General features: G+C 32.0%; 1 protein-coding gene across 1 annotated transcript in view; it reads right to left on the reverse strand.

The window, feature by feature from the left end:
- LOC130451429 (uncharacterized) overlaps nucleotides 1–12,266 on the reverse strand; it is an 84,112-nt gene that overhangs the window by 37,976 nt on the left and 33,870 nt on the right. Inside the window, exon 2 of the mRNA XM_056790437.1 lies at nucleotides 5,174–5,967. Coding sequence (XP_056646415.1) covers nucleotides 5,174–5,778 — 605 coding nt within the window. The 5' untranslated portion in view covers nucleotides 5,779–5,967. The remainder of the gene's footprint in view (nucleotides 1–5,173; nucleotides 5,968–12,266) is intronic.

Genomic DNA, 12,266 nt, shown 5'->3' on the forward strand with positions numbered 1-12,266 from the left:
TATATACTTAATTGTATATTTTTTATTTCTGGTTTTGTTACAATTCTTTTGAATGGTCTGTTTTGTTTGATTTTAAAAACTCTTGTTAAAAATAAGCATGAGAGTGTTTTTGCCGTTGTTGTGAGCATACCAAGAAATTTCAATGATGTGTAGTTGTTTTTGAGAATGATACACAGGTATGAAATTATCTTTACACAATTCGGGAAAATTCTGTCATTCCGACGATGATATAAGATACAAATAGGGAAATTCCAAATAAGGGTACTACTAGTTGATATTCCATTTATGCCCGTTATTGAAATAAAATAAATTCAAGTTTTTGAACAAAAAAAATACTACTTTACCATAACCATTACAATAAATATGTATGTTAACATTGATGTTCCTTATTTCAGGTAATGCTGTTTTGGCAAACCTAAGCCACAAATCCCTAAGAAGTAAGCTGATCTGCAGCAAACATTTCAGTGAAAATATAAGTCAACCTAAAAGATTGCCTACTACTGCTGTACCATTCCGCTACAAAAATGATGAAGGTTCAGAAAGTGAATCGGATAGGGAAAATTTGGATGAACAAATAATCCAATTGAATATTTCCTCACATCCACAAACATATTCAAATAGTGATTTCATTGCCCAGATTCATTCCAGAAACATTGACATGACAGATACTTCTATCAGTAACCATGAAGATGAAGAGTGGTTGAAAGAGTTACAGAACCTTCAATCTAGTTCTATGGGAATTGGAGGTAGGAAGTAGTCATTGCAAGAAGAAAATAAACGGTTGAGAAAGGAACTAACCAATGCTAGGAAAAAAGTCAATAACCTGAATACTCAATTGAGAGCTAAAAAAAAAAAGAATTATGAAAACGCAATTCTCTGCGAACGTTTTGTATGGAGAAGGAACTCTCACGAATTTTACAAAATCTCTTGCGAATATACAATTACAACAATAGATGAAATCCCCATGGTTACTATCTGAAAAGAAAACTGCCCTGTCATTATTTTATAAAGGACCTAAGACATACAGATATTTGCAACAAAAAGGGTTTATTTTGCCAGCAATATCAACAGTAAAATCATGGGTTGGCAATTTCCGTTGCAAACCTGGATTCAAAAAATTCGAAAACATTAATAATATTATATATTATTATATATAATAAGATGGTTTAAGATTGATACAAAAAATTGTCGTACATTTTTTAAGGTCCATTCACAGTAGATTATATTTTCGATAAAAGGTGAATATTGAAATATTTGTGTGGATTGTGGTTTGATTTCCAATATTCAACAACAAAAAGAATAATGAATAACCAATAATAATCCACGTTTTTATTTATAGTAGGTGTTTCAATAGTAAATGTGACCCAACTTGACCCAAGAATATCTAGAGGTCATTGCGAGTAGATTCTACATGTTGAACTACATTTTTGGGGTTTTGCAGTATTCTTAACGGAGATTCAGGTTGTTTAGTGGAATTTGCCCATTTCTTTCTGTGGTCAAAATTAAGAGCTTCTTTGTATATATTTTCTTGATAACACATAGTCCAAATGGGTCGGGTACTGGTTATAAAAAAAAATAATTTCCAGAAAACAAAAATATTAGAATGTGAATAATGTTCCGAAGCAACACTATCATATTTTTCGACAAACATTTTGAGAATTTGAAAAGGTTTTAAAATTACAATAAATTTACTCAATTTGTTGGCCATTCGAATTTCCCACTAACAATGTTGTAGGTGAAAAATGCACAAAGAATATATACAGAACCGTACTACTTGTACTGATAATTTTTTCAAACGCTCAGTCTATAATTAGTCTAGTGTAGTGTAGTTATTGATATTTTTTGATGAATCATAGCTCATTTGAAAAAAGCAGCTCCATAGCTATCATAAACTGTAACTTGAACCCGATTTTGATTGTTGCGAAATATAGCAAAAGCAGGCTAAAATTTTCACTTTTGGAAATTTTATTTATTATGAATTGTCATTTATTCGAATCCTTTTCGATAATAGGTATTTGAAAGATGTGCCAAGTAAGGTTGTTTCGGGTGTTTTTTTTAATTTATTATAAAATCCCTCTTCAATTTTTGTTTTTTTTTCTGGCTGTTTTAGGAACTTACAAATATTTCGCGTATAATCGTGAATTAAAAGTGTATAAATCATCGTATCCCTTTATATCCCATATCACTAGAAAGCTTACACTCTTCTTTTTTGGTACCAGGTCCCTTTTTTATCTAGCTCTTAGCTTTCCATTCACGTATGTTTCGATTTCTCAGAAAAAGTAAATTGCCCCAAACTCGCTCTTGTTTTGTAGACCGAGAGTTCCGCGCCAGGCACACGATCCGCTGTTATAAATGTATTCACAAATATTCTGAGGTTTGAAACATTTTAATTTTTTCATCTGCATTCAATTAAAAAAAAACGGAAAATTCTAAAAGTGGACCAAATATTTGAGGTTTTTTTAGGGAAATATTAAAAAAACAGTTTACCCCGAACACCCGAAAAATGGGGACAGGAGTGTGCCGGGGATGTATTACAGACTACAAAAGAGCCGGCCCATCCAAAGCTCCTGAAGATGATTTTTTCCATTGTAAGGTGGACTGCTGCAACAAATGTTTATCTATCTATGATTCATGTCAAGCTGGTCCGGACCGGAAGAAGAAGACAGTGGAATAAACTAAGGTGGAGGAAGTAAAAGACGATACAATGGAGAATGTGACTTGGCGAGGTGATATGCACATGTTAAATTTGTAGTGCATTTCCAACTATTTTTTCAAAAAATTTTGCAACAATATGGGAATTACGGATGGAGGAATGTTTCAACCTTCTAAAACATTATAATTTCCAGTAGGCGAAGCCCTGACGACTTTAAGCTTTTTTCACCCGGTAAAAAGTGATTTCCTCTAGTTTCGTATCAAAATTTTAGATTTATGCAAAGAATGTCGATGTTGCGAAAAAAATCATTGGTATAAGTTTTGTAGATAATGAACTGTTTTTCATTTTTTACTCATACGAATATTATGTGAATGTTATATTTTTGTGGATATTGGTGAAAAATGAATTGTTGGAACTTTACGTATAGTTTTCAGGAGCGTTCCTGCCTCTCTTTCCCAGTAACATTTTGGAATTTCAAAGTACCAGGCGGGATCTATCAGCTGGAATGAACACTCTACAGGATTGGCCCAGCTTGTGCAAATTTTCACTTTACAAAACGAAAGGGAAAAACTCATCCTTATTCTAACAAATTCCTAATACAACAAAACATCATCCTATTTTTGCCAGTGATTACTCGAGAACTAGACATGACGTTACAGAGCCATTCTGTTATTAATATAAACACACGTAGGGAAAGGGTGATCAACTTTGGGTTATTATGAAAGGAAAATAATTAATTGATCTTTTATTTTTAATCAGTCTACTTTTTATAGTTGAAGATAATACACTTCTCTTCAATGTATGAAGCTCTTGTATCTGTGTTATGTGTTCCCCATTACTTACATCTTTTTCTATAGTCACGGCAATTTTTCATTGCCTTTATACCCGCATTGCTTTTTTTTCAGAAACATTTTCCAATTCAAGAGTTATATAACAATCAATACATCTCTCTCTACTTACCTAGAATCATGTTCATAGACTTCTCAGCATTGTCCCTATAAATGACTGAATTTTCTGTTGATATTTAACGTGACTAGTGAGTTTTCACAAATAAACACCGAAGCAAAATCCGAATCCGAAACAATATTCGATTATCAATTATATGGAAAGATTCCTCCAGGCTTTCTAAAGCCATTGTTAGTATTTTGTAGGGAGGCAGTTTTTTCGTCAATAGTACAAACCAGTCTAGTGGTATAGAACGTCACTCTTCTTTTTGAAATTTATCGATCGTTCAATAGAAAGCTACTTTGAATAATTAGTAAATTGTTTCGTCTAATAGTAGCAGCTTACACCTCATGTGTCGAAAAATGCTAAGAACTGTGATTATCTACAATCAATGAAACAGGTCGATCTGTCATTGGTCTTGACAGCCGTTAGAAAATCTGTAGCGTTAAAAGCACAGTGTAAAATATGTAGTCTGCTCAGATCAGATACTGATCTAGAATAATATCCCACGGGTTAATATAGAAGCGTTTCACCGAAATTCGATTTAAAATAGGGCAGAGACTGTAGGGTCTGGCGTTCAAAATGTTAGTTGGGAATGTTTTCTCATAGTCGTCAAGTCATGCTCTCCCAGCCTTGCCCCATAAAGTTATGAAATTTTGTTGAACCTTGTCACCTCATTAATCAGTTCTTGTGTGTTATTGTTCCGTTAACCCATAAATTAGTATATTAAGAGGAATTTCACAATTTTAAACTCTTTAAAGAAACAGGCTAAAGCCTACCATCCTTTTTCACTGTTTTTCCAAAGAAATTCCGCGTTTAGCTGTTGTTTCATATTTGTACACCTTCCAAAAAATAAAAAATCAATTTAAGAGAAGAATAAAAATAAAATCATTATCATGTTGACAAGATTAAATTGATTCTATTTTTCCCTAAATTCAAAATTTCTATCTTACCCATACGCTGGCCATAGTAATTATATCAGCACAACTATAAACTAACAATTATTTTATTTTGGTACAGGTATTAATCCAAACAATTTGTTGCAGCGATTAATTGATATAACAAAACGGTTACTTTTTCTCACCTTTGTCAAATAATTCCACTGCCAAAAATGATGTCTTTCTATTAACTCAGACAAATTAACACATTTGCGTCACAGATCACTTAATTTTTTATAAAGTTAATTCCGATTTTGCCCGCTCTATCTGACTTACCCTTCTTTCCTTTAAGGAATACGATTTTTTTTGTGTACTGAACTCACTATAGTCTGTAGCCTGGAAATAACTTGATTATCGAAAAGAGCGCCAGACAGTGTATGTGTTGCCTTGAAAAGTGTATTCAGTAGGAATGCCACAAATAATTTGAGAAATTATAACTTTGTTATTACTAATGTTTCAACTAAAAATAGCTTCTTTGTGAAGGTGATTTTAGACAATCACTATCAAAAGTGGAAAATTAATTTTGAAAAATTCCTGGTTTTGTTGTTTATCGAATTATGAAAATTCGCAAATATATTATAAATAATTTATTAATTATTTATACTGTCGATTTATTTGTAAATTTAAAGTAACATACCTGTCATTTCCTCCATGTGGACTTTTAACTAGCTTCACCGCGAATAAGAACTGTATAGCACATACCAGCAAACAACACAAATTAAGTGATAATGTCAAAGCGCACAACGCTAAAGTCACCTCGTAAACAACGACGTATTCCTCAGCAGTTATTACAGTTAATTGCTCCGACCTTAGTAACTCACGGACATCATTGGTAGTCACTGGTGATATTTTTAACAGAAATATCAATGATAGTAATGCGAGTAACAAACTTACTAAACACAGCAACCCCAAGCTAACGAGCATCTCTTTGATTCCTACTTTTTTTGACTTAGTGATGAATTTATTCACTGTACTTTGGTTCCTTACTCGAGAAATATTTAGTCCCCCATTTAAGCTTTTATTTCCAGGGGGCAGTACGCTGTTACTGTACAAGGAGTGTTTTGAAGTGTCTAAATTTGTTGAATGGAGATGGGGAACATTTAGAGGGTATTGTTGAGATGTTCTGGAGATGTTTGCATTGGGAGAGCGGTAGCGATGATCCATTCGAGTCTCCAGGACCATGGAGCTGTCTGGCCTGGTACCTCGGCTTGAGATACCTCCATTTGTTATATGTTTCAGCATCTTCTAGAACCATTTGAGCGGTGGGACGATTGATGTCACTGATGTAAGGTTTCTTCATAATCTAGCTGCATGTTTTTATTTTATCTGAGAATTTTCTATGTCTTTACTGCTCATTATGTTACAGAAAACAGGAACATACTTTGAGAGTAATTGTGAAATCCTGTGTGGTTCTTCATTTGTTTTTTGTGCCTACAACAGAAGAAAATGATAAATTTAAGTACTAAGAGAACTAGTTTGACAATTAAACTATAATGAGATGTACAAAACATTCTGAATTAATAGAGTGCATTGAAGAGTAGTAAAGAAGAAGCAAGTACGAGTACATTGAATGGTGTCGTAAATCGAAATATCGGTAACATTTATATTTTACATATTTCAATATCTCAACATGATGGATGCGATTTTTTTATACAAAAAGGCCCAAAAGAAATATATTAATGATCAGGAGCAGTCTTCGATTTAATGCATTTCTCTGTTATTTGCTAAAATGTGCAGAGCGTCATCACGTTTTAACTCAATCTAATTGCCAATGCAATTGGATGAAGCAGTGATAGTGGTAAATGTTGATTGCAAAATGTAATTTCAACTCTGAACTAAGTCATCCAAGTGAAATACTTGAGCCGATTACATTGTTAATTAATAATAGATACCATAGACATTTTTGCGTATTAATTATCTTTCTATCTATTTATGCAAACTGATAAAACTACTCATGGCTAATTTATACCTAGGTCAACTTATTTCAATAAAATGTTCACAAACTCGATAACTAAGGAGTAAACAAGAGTTGTTCATTCTTTCAAAAAAGAAGTCGAACATTAAATTTGAAAAAATAAATATAATTTAGAAAAAAAAAAGCTTTTAAAGCACATGAAACTAAAAATTGAAAATAATTTTCAAAATGAAATATTACTAGTATTTTTGTACGATTTAATCCATATTCCTCGTACATTGAGCGCCCGACGACCTCACAAACTAGTATTATAATTGTTGTTTTAAGCTTATTTTGAAAATTGAAGCGTGTTTTTCAGTATATTTATTTTTAACTTTTTAGTTTCATATATTATGAAAGGTTTTTTTGGATTTTTTTAACTATATTTATTTCCCACTTTTTAGTTCGATCTATTTTATATCGTCATTAGTATTGTAAATCTCCAACAGAGGGTGCACGGATGTAAAATTTATCTCGAACGACATAATAAATTTTAAGATGTTAAAGTCTAAAATAATACTGATGCAGGTAGTATTGTAAATCTCCAAAAGACAGTTGTAAAATTTGTTTCGGTGAAAAGAAACTTTGCAGTGATAATTTCTAAAAAAGTGGTGGCATCTTCTAACTCTAATAAGCCACAAAGGAGAGTTACAAACAAGCTCATAAACAAACCTAAATACGAGTACAAGTGAAGCTAATATAATCATGATAAAAAGATGAAAAACCGATGTATATAAACAAATAAACAAAAATCACTACAATTTCGATACTCTTAATATATTTATTGACCTTGATGTTTTGGTAATATCATAACCTTACATCAAGAATGTACACAGAAAATTATTAATGTTTGTTAATGTTATAGCTACTATAGTGTGCCTCCCAGTACTACCGTTCTGTGCACCAGCATTAAATACTGTGATCCGGATTCAAAAGAAGGATTAATCGAGGATGGAGTGAAAATAGAGATAGTATACAACAGGTCTGCCTTCTTTTCAAACCATTGGTCAGCAATTTGAAGAACAGAAGCAAACCTATTTCGCAGATCTAGTTGCCTAAAACGCCTATTTTGACGCTCGGTGGTATGTTTCGGTTGACCAGTAGGTTTTCTTTATCCGCGCCTAACCGTTATTACAGTACAATTCTGGCCACTGTTACTTTCGTGATAGGACAAACCAACACCCCGATCCCCCCATTATATCACTTCTCTTAAAATCGCTTCAAAATCATTGAAAATTTTGGGTGTTTACCAACAACATTTAAAATAAAAGTTAAAAAAAAAATAGTATATCGGCAAAAAACGAGATCACAACCTTCTAAGGATACATTACATTTGGAGAAATAGTGTTTTCATAAATATGTTTAGCAGTTCAGTACTTTAAAATTCATTGTGTAATAATATCTAAATTCTAAAGTGTGTGTACTTTGTTTAACTTGCCACATTTATTATTTAATTTTTAAATCTTTATTAACTAAATTTGAAATATTTTTCTCTTTCTGCATAGTTCTTGTAAGTCTAAGCATACCAGAATTAATTTTTTTCTTGTCTCATATTCCCAGTATCTCGGAAACATAATTTCATGGTTCTGAAAGTTTTTTACTATTATGCATAACACGTAACCACAACACCAGTGTTTCCTCAATAGTGGCTCAAGTTTCAGTATATTCAATAATCAAAAGTAAGTTATTTGACTTTGTTTTTTAATCAAACGTTCGATTTATGTTGAAGGGTTGACATATTAACAGGTTACGAAAATATTTTGGAAGCTTTTTCTGTTTATATGCTTTCTGTATGGAGTGAAATATTGGCCTGTGGTGTTCTAACCTCAAAATAACCTATAAATTTTAGAAATTGGTTCAGTTACTTGCTATGAACCCAGACAATAGAGAGAGAGATGACCATAGTGTTTATGGGAAAGATAGCCATAAAATATAATGTGGTACTTTCGAATGATTTTTAATCTTCTATATTTCCCACAGACACATAATCAATACAAACGGAATGCGACTACTAGTCGAGGGGTCTAGAGTGAAGACGATTTGAAAAATGTTATGGAAGAAGTACAAAATGGTGGATGACTGTTCATAGTACCTCTTTGATTTACAATAGTCCACGAAAAGCATTAGAGAGAAGATTAAAACATAACAATTACATAAAGAGACTTATGGAACCATCATCAACCTTTGGTTGGATAACGAAAAAAGACTGAGCAAGCACACAGAAGACATGAAGTCACGAGGTTTTCCTTTGACTATCAATAATTTGAGAACTGTTGCATTCAAGAATGCTGAGCAATTAGGAATTATACACAGATTTGTTGACTTCGGAGAAGGCGGGTTATGATTGGTAGCAAATGTTTTAGAAAATAAATTCCGATATTTCATTGAAGAAATCAGAGGGGTTGTCATATGCTAGACGTCAAGGGATAAATAAAGCAGAAGTAAGTTTCTATTTTGAAATGCTCAGTGACAATGACTTAATAAATAAACCTGCCCATATTTACAGCATAGACGAGTCCGGGTTGCAATCGACCAGGTAATGAGTTTGAGGACATGTGTTCTTATTGCGGCAATAAAAAAAGGAGTTAAAAGAACTGTAGGGCAAAGGAAAGAGCGAAATAAGTACTAGCCATCTCTGCCAGAACACTATGGCCATCACTCCCGTATACACTGGGAAAGATGGCTAGCCCTAGTTTTTGTTTAAAGGTTAAAATTAATTTTTTTTATTCACCGAAATGATTTATCGTTGATTTTTGATGAGCGCTATGAATAAAGTTTGATTTTGTATATAAATTCAATTTTATTTAATACATTTTTTTAGGGCCTTATAGTTACTAGGAATTACCGTATATCTGTATGATTTTCAAGTAGAAATATTCCAGAAATGGTACACGGTACCTATAGATTTCTACCAAGAGTATTTTTTGGAGTAAAATTTAATAACGTTTTAATTAATATAAACTTAATTCAACCTCAGAAAACCAGTGTTCACAAATCCCCTCTATGACAGGCACACATAAAATAAATTTATTAGATTGGTCAGCTTACAACAAAACTTATCAGATGAACTGAACACCGTGATCAGTATATTTTTATTAAAGTCAGCAAATGAACCAACCCATTTTTTTATTTAAATGGAGAAAAAGCTACTTTTCAACACTTATTTTCAACGAAACTACTTGTGTTATGTTTTTACTTGTGGTCAAGTTCCTTACTAATTTTCAGGATCACAACTGGTTAAATACATGTATTGATCTTAACCTATAATAAATTCCTTTTAATAATTGTTAATGCTGCTCCATGTTCCGCCGAGGTGAAAAAATATGTAGCGGCAGTGAAACATACACATATTCATTAAGAAATAAAGAAAACTTTGCTTGTCAGAAATATAAGATAAGAAATGTAGTTCACATACTATATATTTAAATATTAACTTTGTGATCACAAAATAATTAATTTTTGATTGCAGTCTTTTTTTTCAAATTTTAAAGCGTGTAAGCTATAATGAAAAGAATAAATCAATAATTTCAAGACAAACAACAGTTTTTTCCAAAAAAACATCAAAAAACTATCAATAAGTGAGCACCTTTCTTTCTTATTATTATTAGAAGTTAACTAACATAGTCTATACTTTCCAATATGAACTTTAGGTAAATATTACGGTCCCTCAATTTTCGAAGAATCACAAAATTAAATTTATCCTTATAACATCGTTTTTAAAGTAATTGAAATAACTTACCCTCTAAAACATTTTTCGTAGGAGAATGTCTATTACAGTATAATCACATTCTATTAAGTATCACAATGACGATAAAGCAAACTCATTTAACCATTGTTCCTTTTGCAACGAATCAATTGTGCCTTCGAAGTGGAAATATAAGTCGAGAAGCCAAGCAACTGTTTTCAACGAATTTCTGTTATTCTTCCTGTGAATGCACCTGCGTCTGTATAGTTGATACAAACCTTGTAATTTCAGTGATGGTACTCTTACGGAAATAAGCCATATGGGCTATTTCAAACGATTAAGCCAAGTAAAATTACTTTTGTTATAATTCATAATTGGATTTTGTTGTAAATAAAATAAAACTCCATCTTATGAATATCTTAAAACATTTTTCGCACAAATTTTATTTTTTCAATGTTTGTCGGGCTTGAAATTTTCATTCGGAATTTCATTCTGAGCAACTAAATAATAATGAAGCTTTAATTGAGGAATATATTATAGTAGTGCAAAATCCGTTACTTTATTCATATATATAATTTATTTTTGAAAATACTTACCTAAAATTGTAAATCATTAATTGAAATATTCTCATACAGTTAGTAAAGAACGTTTTAATGAGCACATGAAATATTTATGATTATTAAAAAGCATTACTACAACTGTTGATGATCACACAAAAAATCCCACTAACTACCAAGAAGGAAAAAACCTAAGCGAACTACATAGGATGCTCCAAGGCACTACGACGACTAAGAATATAGCCTGTTTACTTCATACATAACACAATTCGAATTTGTCATAGTGTCATAACAATTACTTTTCTAGTTGCGAACAAATAAAATGAAATATTTTGCTAAAGATGAACTCACTCAATGAACCTCACAGCCGTTAACATTATTAACTTCTGCTTTTATAAATGAAAATTAAGATCAAGTTAAAGCTGAAATCCACTAGCAACACGCCACGCTACCCCACACTACGTGTCGAATATATGTTCATATGTTTTTCCATTTAATTCAATTGTCTGCGTACACACTCAGACCACCACACGCCATCCCACGTGGGACGATTCAAAATTCTCAAATGTAACCGATCGATGCGTGCTAAGACGTGTGATTGCCCTTCTCTTACCTTTGTATCCATTCTATGGAAACGTTTCATCCCATTGGGTTTATATAGATTCTTCTAAAAACTCTAGGTCACTAGACGAACTACTAGTTGAGCGTGTCGTCACGTGGTGTGTTACAAACGTGTAGCTACTTCGCATGGCTAAGGGTGACGTGACGTGACGTGGCATGTTGCTATAATCTGGCCGCTCATTACAGAGAGTGCGAGAGAAATTGTAAGCCTGAATCACACCATACACAACACTAAAAAGTATTTAGTGGCAAATTTGAATTGAATTTTAAATGCTTTTTTCAAACTAACATTTTTATTTGAATTTTAAATACGTTATTTTAATATCATATCATATAAATAATACTTTTATTTATCAATTGCATAGCATTCATACATTAAAATCTTCGTTCACTTAGTTAACTACTAAATGTTATACCTACATATTTCACACGTTGCCTTGATTTTTTTAAAAGTATCTATAAATATATATAATTATTATTTTAATTGTAATTTTGTTTTCCCTAACCTTAAATAGCTAGACGGTTTTTCAAATGTAAGGGTACCTAATACTGTAAAGTAATATCTAAGAAAGAAATGTCGTGCTATATGTTTTATTCAAATACGTATCAAAGATTATAAAGTAAATTCATAAAAAAGGATATAAATAATAATAATAATAATCTTTATAAACAACACAAGGTCCTTTCCTAAATAAATACTTTGTTTTCAAAAAAGGTGGTTGAGAGGGATATAAGGGCGGATGAATTTTTATTTTAATCTAAATCGGAATCTGATTTCGACGAGGACGAATCAGCTCTTAAATTTATTATTAGAGGTTCCACACCGTTTTTCCATTAAATTATCAATGTCCCACATTTTATTTCGAAAAAAGCGGACATGTTGGATTGCCTTACTCCAATTGGTTTGGGTAAC

This window comes from Diorhabda sublineata, chromosome X (genome assembly GCF_026230105.1).
Source record: "Diorhabda sublineata isolate icDioSubl1.1 chromosome X, icDioSubl1.1, whole genome shotgun sequence".
NCBI lineage: Eukaryota > Metazoa > Arthropoda > Insecta > Coleoptera > Chrysomelidae > Diorhabda > Diorhabda sublineata.